At 33.6% G+C, this 20,904-nt stretch overlaps 1 protein-coding gene across 1 annotated transcript in view; it reads left to right on the top strand.

The window, feature by feature from the left end:
- Positions 1-20,418, top strand: part of LOC149782910 (putative aminopeptidase NPEPL1) — a 50,727-nt gene extending 30,309 nt beyond the window's left edge. The window contains exons 9-13 of the mRNA XM_089934466.1: positions 1,238-1,292; positions 1,419-1,500; positions 10,938-11,101; positions 14,817-14,927; positions 19,853-20,418. Of these exons, the coding sequence (XP_089790592.1) occupies positions 1,238-1,292; positions 1,419-1,500; positions 10,938-11,101; positions 14,817-14,927; positions 19,853-20,023 (583 nt within the window). The 3' untranslated portion in view covers positions 20,024-20,418. The remainder of the gene's footprint in view (positions 1-1,237; positions 1,293-1,418; positions 1,501-10,937; positions 11,102-14,816; positions 14,928-19,852) is intronic.
- The last annotated feature ends 486 nt before the right edge of the window (positions 20,419-20,904 follow it).

Raw genomic sequence — 20,904 nt, 5'->3', positions numbered from 1 at the left:
CATTAATGGTATCAAAAGCTTCATCGATTATATCATTAATGGTATCAAAAGCTTCATCGATTATATCATTAATGGTATCAAAAGCTTCATCGATTATATCATTAATGGTATCAAAAGCTTCATCGATTATATCATTAATGGTATCAAAAGCTTCATCGATTATATCATTAATGGTATCAAAAGCCTCATTGATTGTATCATTAATGGTATCAAAAGCTTCATCGATTATATCATTAATGGTATCAAAAGCTTCATCGATTATATCATTAATGGTATCAAAAGCTTCATCGATTATATCATTAATGGTATCAAAAGCTTCATCGATTATATCATTAATGGTATCAAAAACTTCATCGATTATATCATTAATGGTATCAAAAACTTCATTGATTATATCATTAATGGTATCAAAAGCTTCATCGATTATATCATTAATGGTATCAAAAGCATCATCAGTTATATCATTAATGGTATCAGTATATTTATGGTTTAAGATCACAATAGCACCACTATGAATCCATGGGCTTGTGATTTTAAACACATCATTGTCACAGACATGGTCAAATTCACATAGAGAACAATTTCCAGTTGTACTTTGTAAATTTTATTGTTTGTGACTTTAAATTACTGCTCACATATTTTCATAAGAAGATTAAAAAGATTTGCATGCAAAAGTATATCTAAACTTTTAAGTTCCATATGTACTCATATTTCTAAACTTTATAAAATTATATATGTATACATGTTTCTGAACTTTACATTTTACATGCTCACATATTTTTTAACTTATCCATGTACACATATTTCTAAACTTTATCTAAGTTATACATGTGCACATATTAATTAACTTTATCTAAGTTACACAGGTACACATATTTCTAAACTTTATCTAAGTCATACATGTACACATATTTCTAAACTTTATCTAAGTCATACATGTACACATATTTCTAAACTTTATCTAAGTCACACATGTACACATATTTTTGAACTTTATCTTCTAAGTTATCCATGTGCATATATTAATTAACTTTATCTAAGTTACACAGGTACACATTTTTCTAAACTTTGAGTTATACATGTACACATATTTCTAAACTTTATCTAAGTTATACATGTACACATATTAATTAACTTTTAAGTTATACATGTACACATATTAATTAACTTTATCTAAGTTATACAAATACACATTAATTTAACCATCTTATTTTTGTCTCATCTTTCTTTGTTATAGAACTGTGGAAATCAATAACACTGATGCTGAAGGAAGACTTGTCCTAGGAGATGGGGTAAGTGATGCAATTAAATTTTCATTCTGCATGCTATACATAAAGCAGTGAAACATCTTTTTTGTAATGTAAAGCACAGGCACATGTAACTAAATATTTTACACAATATGCTTTCTTTTCCGACAGGTTGCATATGCCAATAAGGACCTGAAGGCAGACATAGTGGTTGATATGGCAACACTGACAGGAGCCCAAGGGATAGCCACAGGTAACAGACTCTCTTTTTTGCAGCATTTCAAACTTTTCATTCCTTGTTTCATCTTTTTAAACAGGTAAGTTTGGATTTTATTAAATAAATCATTAAAATGCATCATTTTTATGTTATCAGCTAATGAAACAAGAATCGATGTACATTGACAAGGGAGGTAAACTGCCTGTATCAGAGAGTTAGTTGTGCCTTACCAACAGGAATGAGCAACAACCTCTCAAGGGTGGTAAAGTGCTATTGATGGCAGGGATGGGCAGCATCCTCTCAAGGGTGGTAGGATGCTTTTGACCAGTACAGGACAGCCATGCCTTATTGCTGTGAGTAATCCAAGATGTTTTTGAGGAGCTTCAGATCGTGTTCATCCAGCCCCTTCCACTTTTGTTGTCCCTTTTCATGATGGAGATCATATCTAATCCCACAAAGGCAGAAGTCTTACAGAAGGAAATAAAGCTTTTGCTTGTAAAGCAGGTGGTGGGAATAGTAAAAAAACTAGAGTCCCAGAGTTTCTGTTCCTGACTTATTTTGGTTATGAAAACCAGCGGAAATTGAGATCTAATGTAGTCCTGTCAGTTTTTTACTGTCTGGAAGTTCAGGATGGAAACAGCAAAATCCATGTTTGTGTATGCAATGTGATGAAATTATGATCAGTTTTGACCTATCTGACATGAATTTCCATCTGCCTATTCACACTGTATCGTGCAAATACCATTGCTTCATCTGTTCCACACCATTCAATTCGACCTCATTCTGAGCCCTTGGCTCTTCAACAGAATGTTGGACTGTGCCATATCTCTTTTCAGGATATCCACAGCAATGATGGTGTATCTGGACAATATACTGAAAATCATTAATCAGCTTGGAGGGAATATGGGCATATGCTTTCCCTCCAGTGGTTCTGATCCAGAAAATTAGTGGCATAGCTAGTTCTGATTCTACCCTCAGATTGGAACAGATCCTGGATTGACAGTCTGCTGAGTTTGGTGATGGACCAACCCATGAAGATAGTAGCAATGCCCATGTGACTGAAGCAGCCAAGGTCACCAGAATTCCATCCATGCCTGAAGAAACTCTACTTTCATGCCAGGCTCTTGTCAGAGATGGACTGCATGAAAAGTTGTTTAGTGCTTTGATTGTGAGGAAGAATGCTACAACTAGATGGCGCTCCACTTTAAAGGCATATGAGTGTCACTAGTGTCTTTAATGAATGGTGTGACATTAATGTCACACCAGTCTTAGCCCTCATTCCCCACACTGGCCATTTTCTTTATTTTCTTGTTTGAAGACAAAAAGCTAGCCCCCATCAAAACCAAGGGATAGTGTTCCATGATTCAGACACATTCCGAAATCATGAAAGAGATGATATTGGCCAACCATTCTGACGTGTTATCCAGTTTTGACATATCCTGGCAATATCCAGGCCATGCTTACTCACCTTGTTCCTAAAATGGAACCTCTTCTGGCTCTTGACATAGCTTGTCTAAGTTCAGGTACCTGCCTTCCACCTTTCTGAAGCAGTTATCCTACAAGATTTACTTCCTGATAGCACTGGCTTCAGTTTGCAGTGTGAGGGAACTGCATACAATGTCAATGGATCTGGAGTTCCATTCTGATAGCTAAGTTGTATTAATTATGCAACCTGGTTTCATTTCTAAAATCACATTACTGTAAATATCCAGTCTTGATTGATCCATTGAAAGAGATGAAGCTGCAAGACTTGATACACACCCACTTATGCTATCTGAGGCACTTAGAGAATGTTTGTGACAACCTCTAAAGGCTCTTCCTTCCAATTAAGGCTGGAAAGCAAGACAACCCCACAGATTCTGGCTGCTTGGATGAAGGGGTTGTTAGGTCAGTGTACTCCTATCTTTCATATGGTCAGGTTTGAATGGTTAAGATTTTGGGTCTTGAAATACAAGTGATTTCCACAAGCCTGGCCTTTAACATAATGTCTCAATTTGAGACATGGTTTATTGTTTTTTTTTCAGCTTTAATTTGCATTACGTGACCTTACAAAGCAGATAACTGAATCCTGTCAGGCTGCTGGTAGCTGCCCAGACAGTGACCACACCCCATTCACTATAGCACAACCTCAGCCCAGCCCAGGGTAGGACCTTGCTGAATTCACCCTGGAAACTTGCTGGATTCACTCTGGAAGCTTTTGACTATAAGGCAGTTGCCAGGTGCATGATCCAACAGGGATTGCTGTCACACATGTTCAAGCAAATAATCTTTGGTTGTGCTATCATCATCTTAGGAGAAGTTCATCCTTTTTATTAGAGCAATCATGATTGTGTTCTTTCAGGGTGATGTGGGTAGAGGATAGTTACTTGAGCATTTCTCCTAATGTTAATATGATTAAGTAATGTATTTAATGCAGAAAGGAATCTGGTTTAGTAGATTATGTTTCTCAAAAAATACTTACCTGATCACATCACCATCAATCCATACAATCCTTCCTCACAAATGCAAGCATCCTGTTACAGCTTTTACTCAAATTTAAACTGACAAATGTGGGATACTGGTGGCCATCTAGCAGGAACAAGGGGAATAAATCTGTAAGAGTGTTACTTTGTCAATATGATACACCTCCCCATTCAATAACTTGGACTGGGATAACTCGTGAACCAAAATATAATGTGGAGCCTGGTGTGGATCCCTTTTTTACCTAGAAAATACCAAATAATATGGCCCCTATTTAACAAGAACAAAAGCAAAGCACAATCTGGTGGTAAATGTTATGGATATCTGTGTTATATATTAATTTATGATGTAGTTTTATTTAAGTCATTTATGACATTTATATTTAATATTTTAATTCAGTGACTGGCTTATGTTTGAGTAAAAGTACTTGTACAATGCAAGATATTGCGAATTAAATCCAACTGGTAATCCAAGAATTAAAAACACAAGTCTTAGTAATTAAAAGTCCAGAATGAAATTGAGTTCAAGTCTCGATGAGATCCAAAATTGAAGGCAATGATGTGTCTGTTGTGGTCTACGAAGTACTAATGTGTCAACAGTCTCTTGTTAATGACAGAAATATTATTCATGGCTTGAATACAGTATAAATTCCAATGAATGTTTTTATCCAAGAAATTTATCAGAGCACTTTTGTATTTCCAGAGAAAATGATAACTTGAATTCAGTAATTTGAAGAAAATAAAATTCAGCCCAAACTGGACACAGCATAATAGAACTTAAAGTGCCAGATGTTAATGAACAACTGGTAAAATCTTCACAGGCAGAAGATAATATAGTTCTCTGTTTGACCTCAGGTCACAAATTAGCATTTTCTAAAAACAACCATTACCTAATGGAAAATAACTTTCTAGCATGATTTAATGAGCCTTGTTTATCTAAACATAATACCCTATAAAATTCACTTTGGAATCTCCAAAACCCTGACCCAAATCAACATGTTTACCTGAAGAATAATTTGGTCAAAGAGCTCATACCCACAGATAATAATGAAGCTATTATTAGTTGCTTACTTCAATGAAATAAAAACAAAATTAAAAAAAAGTCAATCAGGTCCAACAGAACTGAACTCAATTTTGGACAAGGTCAAATCCAGTAAACAATGTTACATTACAATAACAGACAATTAAATTAAATATACATAACAGTTTGAAATCTTTTTAGTGATTCAGATTTGGTTGATTGGTGCACACATAGAGACTATATAAGAGAATTAAAGTACCATATTAGGATTCTTCTGTTCATATGGCAGTTTTTTAAGAATCATGAGAGGAAATTGTGATTTATTTATTTTATGTTCACTGGACTAGGAGAGTGAAAAACCTTTATTCAAAGCAGACAGTACTTTGACGATTATGTGAAATTATTCAAGGACTCGAACATTGAAATAATTCATTATGATTATATGACACTTTCAAGGACTTTGACATTTAAATAATTCATTATGTTATATGACACTTTCTAGGACTTGAACATTTAAATAATTCATTATGATTACATGATGCTTTCAAGGACTTTGACATTTAAATAATTCATTATGATTACATGATGCTTTCAAGGACTTTAACATTTAAATAATTCATTATGATTACATGATGCTTTCAAGGACTTGAACATTTAAATAAGTCATTATGATTACATGACACTTTCAAGGACTTTGACATTTAAATAATTCATTATGATTATATGACACTTTCAAGGACTTGAACATTTAAATAATTCATTATGATTACATGATGCTTTCAAGGACTTTGACATTTAAATAATTCATTATGATTACATGATGCTTTCAAGGACTTGAACATTTAAATAATTCATTATGATTACATGATGCTTTCAAGGACTTGAACATTTAAATAAGTCATTATGATTACATGACACTTTCAAGGACTTTGACATTTAAATAATTCATTATGATTATATGACACTTTCAAGGACTTGAACATTTAAATAATTCATCATGATTACATGACACTTTCAAGGACTTGAACATTTAAATAAGTCATTATGATTACATGATGCTTTCAAGGACTTGAACATTTAAATAATTCATTATGATTACATGATGCTTTCAAGGACTTGAACATTTAAATAATTCATTATGATTGTATGACACTTTCTAGGTCTTGAACATTTAAATAATTCATTATGATTATATGACACTTTCAAGGACTTGAACATTTAAATAAGTCATTATGATTACATGACACTTTCTAGGTCTTGAACATTTAAATAATTCATTATGATTATATGACACTTTCAAGGACTTGAACATTTAAATAAGTCATTATGATTCCATGATGCTTTCAAGGACTTGAACATTTAAATAATTCATTATGATTATATGACACTTTCAAGGACTTTGACATTTAAATAATTCATTATGTTATATGACACTTTCAAGGACTTGAACATTTAAATAATTCATCATGATTACATGATGCTTTCAAGGACTTTGACATTTAAATAATTCATTATGATTACATGATGCTTTCAAGGACTTGAACATTTAAATAATTCATTATGATTATATGACACTTTCAAGGACTTTGACATTTAAATAATTCATTATGTTATATGACACTTTCAAGGACTTGAACATTTAAATAATTCATTATGATTACATGATGCTTTCAAGGACTTTGACATTTAAATAATTCATTATGATTACATGATGCTTTCAAGGACTTGAACATTTAAATAATTCATTATGATTACATGACACTTTCAAGGACTTGAACATTTAAATAATTCATTATGATTACATGATGCTTTCAAGGACGTTGACATTTAAATAATTCATTATGATTATATGATGCTTTCAAGGACTTGAACATTTAAATAAGTCATTATGATTACATGACACTTTCAAGGACTTTGACATTTAAATAATTCATTATGATTATATGACACTTTCAAGGACTTGAACATTTAAATAATTCATCATGATTACATGACACTTTCAAGGACTTGAACATTTAAATAAGTCATTATGATTACATGATGCTTTCAAGGACTTTGACATTTAAATAATTCATTATGATTACATGATGCTTTCAAGGACTTGAACATTTAAATAATTCATTATGATTACATGATGCTTTCAAGGACTTGAACATTTAAATAAGTCATTATGATTATATGACACTTTCAAGGACTTTGACATTTAAATAATTCATTATGATTATATGACACTTTCAAGGACTTGAACATTTAAATAATTCATCATGATTACATGACACTTTCAAGGACTTGAACATTTAAATAAGTCATTATGATTACATGATGCTTTCAAGGACTTTGACATTTAAATAATTCATTATGATTGTATGACACTTTCTAGGTCTTGAACATTTAAATAATTCATTATGATTATATGACACTTTCAAGGACTTGAACATTTAAATAATTCATTATGATTACATGACGCTTTCAAGGACTTTGACATTTAAATAATTCATTATGATTACATGATGCTTTCAAGGACTTGAACATTTAAATAAGTCATTATGATTACATGACACTTTCAAGGACTTGAACATTTAAATAATTCATCATGATTACATGACACTTTCAAGGACTTTGACATTGAAATAATTCATTATGATTACATGACACTTTCAAGGACTTGAACATTTAAATAATTCATTATGATTACATGACACTTTCAAGGACTTTGACATTGAAATAATTCATCATGATTACATGACACTTTCAAGGACTTTGACATTGAAATAATTCATCATGATTACATGAAACTTTCAAGGACTTTGACATTGAAATAATTCATCATGATTACTAGACACTTTCAAGGACTTTGACATTGAAATAATTCATTATGATTACTAGACACTTTCAAGGACTTTGACATTGAAATAATTCATCATGATTACATGACGCTTTCAAGGACTTTGACATTTAAATAATTCATTATGATTACATGATGCTTTCAAGGACTTGAACATTTAAATAAGTCATTATGATTACATGACACTTTCAAGGACTTGAACATTTAAATAATTCATCATGATTACATGACACTTTCAAGGACTTTGACATTGAAATAATTCATTATGATTACATGACACTTTCAAGGACTTGAACATTTAAATAATTCATTATGATTACATGACACTTTCAAGGACTTTGACATTGAAATAATTCATCATGATTACATGACACTTTCAAGGACTTTGACATTGAAATAATTCATCTTGATTACATGACACTTTCAAGGACTTTGACATTGAAATAATTCATCATGATTACTAGACACTTTCAAGGACTTTGACATTGAAATAATTCATCATGATTACATGACACTTTCAAGGACTTTGACATTGAAATAATTCATCATGATTACATGACACTTTCAAGGACTTTGACATTGAAATAATTCATCATGATTACATGACAGTTTCAAGGACTTTGACATTGAAATAATTCATTATGATTACATGACACTTTCAAGGACTTGAACATTTAAATAATTCATTATGATTACATGACACTTTCAAGGACTTTGACATTGAAATAATTCATCATGATTACATGACACTTTCAAGGACTTTAATGATATTCTACTTTAACAGGATTACCTTGAAGTAAAAACTTTTGAACTTAAATTCTTCAGTCATGTTAGACGTTAGCACATAAACACATTAGAACCTTGATTTGGAATATCTTTGGATAGTTTCTGGATTGATGTGAAATTGATATTACAATTTTAAGACAACATTCTAGGAATTCATACACTGTAAGTTATTTTTAATTCTTTCACTTTAATTTATTATTTAGGGAAATAAATTTATATTTTAAAAAATTGAAAGCTTGATGGGTTTTATCTTGTCTTGTTACATAGTATAAGCCCCTAGATGTAACATAAATGAAACCTTGATATATTGCTCATTTTATCGTTGAAAATAACAGTTATTGACAAGAATTTAATTCAAAAGTATGAAATTTGTAACTTCTAATAAAATTTATATTTTTTGATAAAATTTTGTTTTTAAGAAAACAATTCTCATTACACTGTAAATAACAATATGTGATAAAATATTGATTACATATGTCAATAATGCCTACTGGTGGCAGTACTTTAAAAAATAAATACCAGTTAAATAAGTCTTTTCATGTTAAGTTCATGTTTCAGTTTTATGTTTTAATCTGGTTTCAGCATAATCATCATAAATGAAACATGCCCTCTTGTATTCAAACATGAAAAGAGTCAGTCAGCTGTCAGAGTTATGCCCACAAAAGTTTCTGTTGGAACCTAATTAAGTACTGACTGTTTTTTGATCTTCGATTTGTGAAAGTGATGTTTGAATTGTTAGGGTCAATTAAAAGTTTACCTGAATTGTATTATCGTGTTTAGTCTTTGTATCAAATGAAGTAAAGTGGGGCAGAATTAAAATGTCAAAGGTGGCATGCAAATCCTACCTCATAAGAGGAAGTGGTTATGGTAGTGTGTTAAGTCACCTTATTTTAGTTGACTAATTGAACACTGAGAACACTGTAAGTACATGTAAAATAATTAAATTATCTAACATTAATCAGTGGTTTTTCATAACTCATTCATAAATGGGATCAGTGACAGCAAAAGAAACATGCAAAAGGTGTAAAAAGAGCATGAAAAGTTTAGTTTCATGGGTTCATATATAGAAGCAAGTTTCAAAGTGTATTGTGAACTTAAAATTCCTGAATTAGCGTTCAGAGTTTTGCTGAAAGATGTGCTGAAATTGCATCATAATTATAATATTTTTATTTTTAAAAAACAGTTTTGATAATGTTCTTTCTCTAAATAAATGTCATTCTTTTATGAAATATTGAATATTGTTTTATTCTCAATCAACAGTGACACTAGAATGTATCTATATTTACATGCCAAAAAATGGTGACACACAGTTTTTCACTGGTACAATATGTGATGTGTGTTGAAACCACTTAGAATAAAGTTTTAAATGATCTTACAAATATATTATTCCTAAAATGATTATTAAATGAGGATTTAACCACTTAATCTGCCTACCCCCTACCCCCAGCTTCTCACTGTCAATGTCCATCCTTTTCTTAAATTTTTCATAAGTCCCTCAGTAACTCGTGCCCCTGCTTATGCCATGGTCTGTGTTTTTGAAACCATTGTGCAGAGTTATAGAGGGAGAGATGTATATAGAAGGAAAAATGTTTATTCATCACTTCAGAAGTACTGGATTGGGAGGTAGCAGAGAATAATTTCCTAATGGTAATGTCAATGATATAAGGTGTCATTTTGAAGAAATATCATTTGCTAAATAAAAAAATTTCAAAGAAAAAAGGTCTGACATAATTCTCATACTTCAGTCTATTCTTAGAATTTGTTTAGCTGTTTAGTGTCATATATTTTGTTTAAGGAAGACAATATTTCTTGCTATATGCTAACTCAAAATAGTTTGTGTGATTTTTAAAATAATTTTTTTATTTACCACTGAGTGTACAGAGTTTTATTTACAGCCCAAGTTCGTTTTAAACCCTTTAGGTATTTATTTCCATCAAGTCTAAATGCAACATCTCAAAATATGAATCAAAATATTGACAATACCCAGATGTATGCCAGGTCACCCTTCATGCACATCATATGGTATCACAAATGCCACACCAGTTAAATGTAGATGCTACACTCCTAATGTGCATGATGACCATTACACCAGGGCTGGAAAAATGCAATACTTTGTGGCATATCTAAATTCAAGATTTTCAAAAAAATTGAAATAAATTTTTCCTTTTTGTTTAGATAAATCCTGGGGAAGAAATATAAAATTGTTACTTTCCCATGCAGATGTTATACTCGTCCCAAGCTGCTGGACAAGGGATTTTTGTAGCCTTTGTATCCTAGTTATATGTTTGTTTATCAAGGCTGCTTTGAAATACTATATTCTTAAGGCTATACTAATAAAATACACAAAACAACCTCATTACAGGGAAGTACCATGCCTCCATAGTGACCAATAATGAGGACTGGGAAATTGCCTGTGTACATGCTGGAAAGACCTCTGGAGACCTAGTTCACCCGATGCCTTACAGTCCTGAACTTCACTACTGTGAATTTTCAAGCACACTTGCTGACATGAAAAACTCCGTAGCTGTAAGTTTTTATTACAGTGATTGATCCAACATCATATTATTCAAGGTCATGATCAAGCTCACAGAACATTCACCTTCATTCATGTACGCATAATGATCTTTTCTTTGATGATTTCAGAATGTTCATACTGTTACTAAATAAATTTTACTTGTGACGTACCAGCATATCTGGTAAATGAATATTATTAGATTAATTAATCATGGTTGGCTATTCATTCAAGTGTAAATTTTTAAGTGTAAAGGATTTTGTGTACCTTTGTGTGTGATTGGGAATTTGAAGGTTTCTGTGTACCTTTGTGTGTGATTGGGAATTTGAAGGTTTCTGTGTACCTTTGTGTGTGATTGGGAATTTGAAGGATTCTGTGTAACTTTGTGTGTGATTGGGAATTTGAAGGTTTCTGTATACCTTTGTGTGTGATTGGGAATTTGAAGGTTTCTGTGTTCCTTTGTGTGTGATTGGGAATTTGAAGGTTTCTGTGTACCTTTTTGTGTGATTGGGAATTTGAAGGATTCTGTGTATCTTTGTGTGTGATTGGGTCAAATCTACACTTTGATAAATATCCAGCCATAATAATTTAAAACCTATAATTCTAATTTTCTTCCGCTATGTCATCAAATCAGTTTATTCTGTCCAAAAAATGTGATTTTAAACAGTCAGTTTTCTGTTATTAGTCTCCTTATTGAAAATAGTCTTCAAATTTTATGAATGTGTAAATAATTCCAGATCAGTATCACATACTCATTTAAAGTCAATCACATGACAGGCAAAACACAGTCCATTCATAAATATTGGAATTAATTGTCAAAGGTAAACACATTGTGGCTCTACAAAAGAAAACGTTTATGATATCACATTGGAATCTAATTCCTGTTTTGGACTTTTAAACTGTGTCAAATGTCAATATTCAGCCAGTTTGATGGTGCATTACATTTGAATTGACTCTTTTCTTTCAATCAGCTGGGAAAAATATGGAGGAGAACTTTGACCTTTAATAAATTTAGCGTTTGTTTTAACTTCATTACCTTCCAGGACCTAGCCAAAAAACTCCTTGAATTTCACTTTTCCTTTTCAGTGAAAAAAGCAAAAACCAATATTTGATCCTGCCAGTAATTGACCACTTAGCTAATGGTGGCATTTGTCAGTTAACTATCATGTGACAGAAATTCAAATAGATTACAAACCAGTTTGATCACCATTTAGGTTTTAATTGTTACACAATCAGGTGACTGGACAGGTACTTGCCCAATGAGGTAAGGCAGGTAGAACAAATTTACATTATACACATATTTCGATTTTTATAACTTCAATATTTTTCATCCAGTTTAATAAAAGTTTCACACTCTACTTATGAGTATTAGTTCAGTCACTGGGATTTGTTCAAAATGAAAAACACATTTTAATAAATATATATGAATAGGAAGAGCATTCTTCATTTTTCTGATGGATTGACTGCATCATATCAAATAAAAAATTGGACAGACATGAGTTAATTAACAAGACTAGCCCATGTGTGATTGGAGTATCCCAAAAATCGATGTGGCCTGAAGTGGTAAAAAGACAGACCCACCAACCCTTACGATTTAGTCTTACATCTTACAGAAATGATGGTTAAAATTCAGAACTACGGAATAAAAGCACATATTATGGAAATACGATTGATTATGATAAAATCCAGGTACTGGCTTGTCCATGTTTGATTCGGATCCAGGTTTCATATTAGATACAGTGGAATTAGTCAGGGAACCAGATTAACTTTATAGGAGTATCTCAGATGCTTTAAACTGCACATATTTTGTAATGTTAAATGTGTGCATAATCATGTTTTTGCTTATAGTTTTTTACAAATGGTGTCCAACACGCGACAGGTCAGGATGAAAGGGACAATAAATCTCTTAAAAAGTTTTAATAGTACAGATGAATAAAAGGTAATATTCAGATTCCTGTGGAAAATGACAGGAAGGGCAACAGGTATGTTTAGTGGACATCATTTGATGATTTGAGCATGTCACGTGGAAAGATGGTTGCCATTGCCTCCACGTGAAATGTAATTTTTTAAAGGATTACATCAAGTTGAGAGATGTAAAAAAGCTTTTGAGCTCCATAGGGTTTGGAACTGCAGTTTGTGAAATTATAGTGGAGGTAATTAAGGTTCAAGTGAAGTTTACAAATGTTTGAGTTGAATGCAATGTTTACTGTCACAGTATCAGTCTTAAATCACACTTCTTAATTTTTAAATGCATGTTTTCCAGCTTGACAATAGCAGTATGATATTTTATTACACATTACTGAAAACTTATCCAGCTTATAGGAAGAAATCGCCTACCTTACTGAGAAGGTCTTATTTGAGTTGACAGGTTTGAAAGATCCTAAAGACTGAATTATATAATTTTTTAAGAAGACACTGAACTCTCTTTTCATTCAGTGTATCTGTGGGCAGCAGCAGGGTAGCTCAGTGGTAAGTGTGCTGGACTTGCGATCAGAAAAGTTTGGGATTGAATCCTACCTTCAGATTAGCCCTGGTGGTTACTGTGGTGTGTCCTTGGGCAAGGCACTTTACTCCATTTGTCTGGGCAATAAATAGCCTTCTTGTGTTGATGTGCTGTAAGCCACCAAATTAACAAATCAGTATATCTGTGGCATTTTTCAGGATGACAATAAGTGTCTCATTAGATGTTATAAATCAGACTGATTCGTGCTAGTTTGGCACACAGTGTTTTGTCAGTTATTCTTCTACAATCCAACTGATTTCATATTTCAAGATCACAGTTTTTTCTATGTTATTCTGACATAATCGGAATTGTTCCTGCTGGATTGACACCCAGTAAATGTTTCATCTATTATTCATACACAATTAGATTGATTCCAAAATTCAGGATCACAGCATTTCATCTACTATTTGTACACAGTCAGATTGATTTTTCATCTGTTATTTGTACTCCCATTTGATATATAATTATTGTTTTCAGTGATTGATCATGTAGGAATAATAGCCATACACAGTTCTTTGTGTGCTGATGTTTACCTGAGCATTCAAGAAAAGACTTGAACTCATGGACTTGCACTCACATTCAGAGGGTTCCGTTGCATTCTGGCAGACATTAGTTTTCTGTGTTCAGATGTTTTCCTATGCACTCAAGACTTTGAATTTGCAGGTATGCACCAGGCTCTAACACTTCCCTTGCATTACAGCAAGCATTTGTTTCTGTATGCAGATTATTTTCATAGCACTCAAGAAAAACATTGAACCCTTGTATGTGTAGGGGTTTTGAACCCTTGGGCTTTGTACTCAGGCTCAAGCACTTCCCTTATATTATGGCAAACATTTCCATGTGTGCAGGTGTTTTACCAGAGGACTCAAGAAAGTCTTTCAACCCTTGGGTTCAAAGGCTTCCTTTACATCCAGAAAACATTTTCTGTGTGCCAATGTTTTTCTGGATGAAAATCTTTTAACCCTCAGGCTTGTACTCAGGTTCAAACACTTTTCTTGCATTTCAGCAAACATTTGCACATAGCAAAAAGTCTATGACCCCTGTATAGGCAGAAGTAAGAAACATAAAACACTAACAAAATTTGTATGTAGAATGGAAGAAAATATTTTGTCTTCCAGTGTTTCCTCTAGGGAAATATGGGGCTAAATCCAAGGCACAGCATTAAAGAATTCCTGTAAAATTTACAAAATTCTGTTCCTTTCAGTTTTAATCATTGCATATTACAGGATCGAAGCAACTGCCAAGTGTCCTGTGCAGGGTTGTTTATTGCTTCTCATCTGGGTTTTGAATTTCCTGGGGTGTGGCTGCACATCGACATGGCATCTCCAGTACATAATGTAAGTTTTTGCTACAAATTAATGTGTGTAGACACAGTGTAGTACTTAATAAAGTTACATACTGTTAAATAACATAGTTTTTTTTTTAAATTTATTGCAGAATTATGTCTCTAAAGATGACTTTTAATGGGTACCTGAAGTTTTATGAAAAACTATAATCTAAGTACTTTAAGCATAATTCATCATTTCTCCTTTGAATACATTCCCCAATCACATTAACATTAGGGATATAAACCTGCTACCTGTTGAAATCAGCTATACTAAAAGAAGAAAAATGGTCTTTTCTGCCTTTATCAGATAGACAAAGGGCAATAACTATTTCTCATTACCTCCCCTTGCTACAGCTAGATGTTGCCAGTTTTTGTTTTGTACAAGACACCTCCTGTTAATTCAACTGAATTTGTGTTAAATTTGAACCATCAATACAGGATTTTGGATTTAATTGTATTAATATTCATTCCTAAATAGGTGTTAGATATTATTTAATATCTAATTTTGCAAATGCTTTTCTGGAATTTTTCACTTCCTTGGACTTAGCATTGTACATGACATCATTGATGCATGTTTTTCACACACACTGCCTATTGCTTAAGTAACAGTTGTTGTTTTAGTGACTTATTAACAGTCATCATTAATTTATATTGTCTTGTTGTGTTTTGTTTTATTAAGTGAAACCTTTGACAAAGTATAATAAATGCAACAAGTTGAAAGTAAGGAAGACACATGAATCATGCCTTGCTGATACAAAATACACTTTGTCAGTACTATGCAGTGTGTACATCATCTGGTCCAAGAGTGTATGGACTATGGTTTTGCAAAAGACAATGATGCGAAATTTTAAATAGCTACGGGTAAGTATGATACAGTGAGGGAGTATACCCCCATTTTTAGGCAACCCATGTGGCATATGTCCTCCTGTATGTCCAAGAATGGCCATCAGATGTGTAAGTCAGGGTGCATAGGCTTTTCAGTGGATTCAAGAAATCTGATATACTACCGTGATATCACTGTCCAGTCATCCAACCAGCTGAGCCAGACATCCAGACATTCTAGCTGTCTCAATCTGGGGCACTTACTGAAAGATCTGTTCTTCTTGGCAGGCCCACAGCTTAATCTTTCAACAATTATGGAGATCTTAATGATAGATCCAATGTACCTTGCTACAGCAAGATATAATTACAATTATGGTTAATTAGTGATAGATCATTCCATTTTGCAGGCCTATGGCATCATCTCTCTGCAGTTATGGAGGGATCTTATTGAGAGTTCCATCCATCTCACCAGGTATATGACTACACAAACATTATGATGAGGATTTTAGTAACAGATCCATTTGTCCAGTCTTGCCCATGGCCCATGGTAAAAATGTCTTTCTCACTTTATTGAAGTGGGGTTGAAAATGATGCCGCCATTCTTTGATGTTGGGTTTAGCTTCCTTGGTGATTTTGTAAATAGTGGAAAAGTAGGCTAACCAACACATCTGGGGGTCAACTGACAGAGTTTCTTGGGTTATTATCAGTAGCTCACCATTCAGTGCCTAATGTGATGACTGAGGCCAATCTTGATTTGATACACCATGACACATTTGTGCACTATGCTGCTAAAACATGCTCTGGCTTTAATGACGACTCCATTTGGCTTGCCATTTCTGTTTTTGGGAAAATATTGATGATGTTCTGAGGCAGGCAGCTTAAGAAATACCACTTTAACTTGCACTCCATCTATATCCTAGTTTATAAACCATCTATCCCTGCCACAATGGAGGGACAATAGGCAAGCCAACCAAAAGGGATCTTTTACATCCCCAGTGTCATTCAGATCTCAACATTATGTAATTATGTAAGCAGACAACTGCTGAACCAGTCTTGGAGACACCCTTACAGGGTAGGTAAGAAACCAAGTTTTGCCACCCCCATGCCTTCTGTCTCCCACAGCTGACTTGACACCGCCACCGCCCATAGACAGTTTGCTGGTGTACTCCAGATTCCAATCAAATTGGATCAACCCATTTATGACAAATGTATGGGTGATCCAAGTTGTTTCAGAGGGGCTTCAAACATTGTTTAATAAGCCATCTCTTCTTTCTATCTCTTTATTTCTAATAGATGTGCTACAAGATCAGGAGAAGTGGGTAGTGTAGTATGAAAACCAAAATATCCAGGGTTCTATTCATAGCTGTTTCTTATCAAAGGCCAGAGGCACATTGATGCTGATCATAGACTTGAGTCACCTCAACAAATTCATTCTTCCTCTGAGGTTCCTGATAGAGATGGCAAGATCTATACAACTCTCTCCATATGAAGGGACAAGTATGCCATCCAATTCGAGCCTACAGATGGCTACTTTTATGTCTCTGTTCACCAGGCATTGTGAAAGTTTTTTTGGTTTGCATACAATGACAAAGTTTCAGATCAGTGTACAAATCAGACACATTCGTAGCAGATTGTTCGGATTTTCTCAGCAAGGGTCAGGCTATCCATGTTGAATGGTCCCTTCATCCATTGTCTCATCAGTTCTGGACCCAGAAGTCGGGGATGTGGATGCATTGTTAATAAGTTTGGATGGGTTTTGAGTCTTTGCCTATCCCACCACCAGTCTTATTCCTAAAATAATACAGAAAAGAGGTGTCAGAATTGCAAGACGATTGTGATAGCCTCTCTATGATGGGACAAGCCCTGGGTCAGTGATCTACTCAATCTAATGATAGAATCACCCAGGAAGATTATGGCCAAACCAAATCTCGTTTGCAGGTTCCCCCTCTGCCCAGACCATCTTTCCCTTCATACGTGGTAAGTGTCATTACAGCCTTGTGAGAGAAAGAATTTCAACCTTGGAGACTTTTGAGAGCAAGAATGCCCTCCACTCTGAAGGTATATGAAGGAAAGTGGAGTGGTGTCACGGCAATAACAATGTCCCTTTAAGTACCTCTATCCCTCAACTGGCAGACTTTTTTTTCTAGCTCTACAAGAAGAAAATGTTTGCACCAATTACTATCAAAAGCTACCACTCTATGATATCCAATAGAATAAGGCACCATGGCAGAAGAGATATGTCATAGTAAAGATCTATCAGACCTAATAGACAATTTTGATTTGAAAAAACCATCTGATCTCAAGTTCAGATTGGATGTTTCAATGATCCTCATGACACAACCAGGCTTTGAAGCAGTTACCATCCATGTGTAGTCACTCCCTCTCATCTATAGATAAGCAGAGAGCAACAGTCATGCAAGATCCTGTCTGCTTGAAGTGCACAGAGACAAGTCATGGCAACCACAAATTACTCTTTTTCCTCAGAGGGTTGGAAAGCAAGATATCACATCCAAAGCCCTCTCTTTGTGGCCCAAGTGGGTTATACATTCGATGTGCTTTTACATCTCAAAAGATCAGTCGACTCATAAGGATTTTAGCTGACATGAAATTATAGCTGTCTGTGTATGCCGTGCTTTCAGATGCAGCATTTAATCCAATACATAGTAGACACTGTTGGCTGATATGCAGAATCAACCTTCTCAAGTTTTTATTTTTATTTTTATTGGTTGTTAGCTTTTCAGACACTAAAAGCTGAATCTGAGACCACAGACTGTGGTGCTTTAAGTAGGAGAGAGAGTTATTGTTCATATAGGGATTTCAGTCTTTCTTCTCTGGAAGGATACCCAAGGTATAGGTAGGATTCTCAGAATTTCTTCTGCCTATTAACTATTTTTCCAGTGTTAATGTGATTGGGGAATATATTCAACCGAGAAAGCAAGTTTTTCTAGTAAATTGTTTCTCCAATATATATGTACCCAATAACATACTTAAATCCCCGCCCATCCACCCCGATATGAGCATCCTCATTGGTAGATCCCTCACCGTAAAAACTAATGGTAGCAAGAGAGGTTAAGGTGCTAGAGTTTTGCCCTTTGTATTACATACACTGAGAAGACTAAATTTTGTCTTTTAGTAGTCTGGATTTGGGGGGTAGCAGGCTTATGTTCTTGACGTTAATTTTTTTTGGTAAGTATTCTTGGAGAAACACAATTTACTAGAATAATTTGCTTTCCATGGTATGAAAACATTATGATTTGTATTAAGATGCATTGTAGGAGCTGAATAAACTGGTGAATCAAGCTTTGTAATTAAGCAAGCTGAACTTTGATTTGCATATTCAGCAAAGCTTTTACATTTTCACAAGGGGCCACTGAGTGGCTGAGTGGTCTAAAGTGCGTTACGGATCACTGCTATCTTACCTCTGTCTGCATGAGTTCGAGTCTCAGATTCGGCCAATGTGGGTATGTGAGAAAGCCTACCAGTAGCTTCTCGTGGGTCAGTGGTTCTTTCCGGGTTCTTCCTCCACCATTAATACTGGCCGCCATGTATAGTCTATTGTGTGCTGACAAATGGTGTTAAACCCTACAACAAACAACCAACCAACATTTTCACAAGGGCAATAAACTTTGCACAAATGCCTTATCATACTGTAGATGTAATAAGAAATGGTTGCAATCTGAAAAGTTTTGTACTATTATGAAACTGAGTGCTAACATCAAGCATACAAAAGTAGAAATTAAATGGTTAGTGTTTAGCACAGAGGTACTCTCAAGGCTTCAAAATTCATATTGTTGAATATTCCTATCTTTCATCACTTTTTATGAAAACATAATGTTTGTTCACATTCTTGTTAATTTTGTTTCCTTATGAACGGGCAAAGTTATACAGACTCGCAATTCATCCATTTTCTCATTCATTTAGTAAACTGTTAGGCAGGAACATTCATATTTCCTTATCATCTCATTATGTAATTTTCATACCACATGCTTTTGAAGCTTATGCATCAGTAAGTCACAATTTCTTGTTTCTAATTCTGAAAATGTTGCAGTGATGTCATTTTTTAAAAAATTTCTTAAAATGTTCATAATTAAGTTGAGCATTATTTCTTTGCAGGGTGAGAGGGCAACAGGATATGGGGTGGCATTGTTAAATGCCCTGTTTGGAGGGAGGTCGTTGAATCCTTTGCTACAGTCAGTAGCCCCAACCATACACTATGAGGCCTTCAGTTCTGAAACCAAAGCTGATGGTGCCAAGAAAATGAAACTTAATAATGAGATAGAGTAAAACTGAGCAATTATTTTTGAATTTCTGTCCCAATATATTGCAATTGATGTCTAGCCATCGATTCTTACAACCCATGTATACCAGCAACTGTTGGTATACCAGGCTGAGACACGACAGAGAGTTTAGAAAAAGTTTGTGTAAAATGATGTGAATATTTATGATATTAATGTATCCAAATTAAAGAACAACACAGATTCATATATGGAATGATGGCTTAAATCCACTATTAAGGTAAAAATTTATTTGGTGTTTTCAAATGAATCATATGACTGAAAATTGTTTATAGAAAATTAATTTTGCAGCAATAGCAGTGATTTAAGTTATTAATGTGTGTTATTCCTCTATGTATCTAATGAAAAAATATTTTTATGAATAAAACATAGTTGTTAATAATATATTTGTTTTATTTTTTATAAATATGAAAGAAGCACACATTTTTTGTATGTACCAGTTTATATAAAGTTCAAGAAACATGTTAGTACACATTTTACATGTCCAAATTAATTTGACTCGAGTATTCATGTAGTAAAATGCATTTGTAATGGAAAACAAATTGTTTTACAGCTACATAATGTAAAGTTTTGGACTTGACCTTTTGTGCCTCACATTGGTATAATCAAATTACTGAACAAACTTGCAAATTGCCAATTCTCTAAATTTAGTAGAAAATAATTTAGGATGATTCTATATATTATTTCATTTAATTATTTACACTTCTAGTATTTTTCAGACTGGATCTTTGTTAATATTAGAATAGTTCCAATAATGATGATTTGTATTCATTTTAATTAAAGACCAGTGTAATGAAACTATGTAAAATCATGTGAACAGATGTGAAATTGGAATAATCAGCAGTGAAAAACCCAGGCACCTAGCCTTAT

The sequence above is a fragment of the Sinohyriopsis cumingii genome, chromosome 15 (genome assembly GCF_028554795.1).
Source record: "Sinohyriopsis cumingii isolate HCF-2022 chromosome 15, ASM2855479v2, whole genome shotgun sequence".
Taxonomy (NCBI): domain Eukaryota; kingdom Metazoa; phylum Mollusca; class Bivalvia; order Unionida; family Unionidae; genus Sinohyriopsis; species Sinohyriopsis cumingii.
The sequence above is the reverse complement of the archived record's forward strand: the minus strand, read 5'-3'. Positions and strand labels throughout refer to the sequence as shown.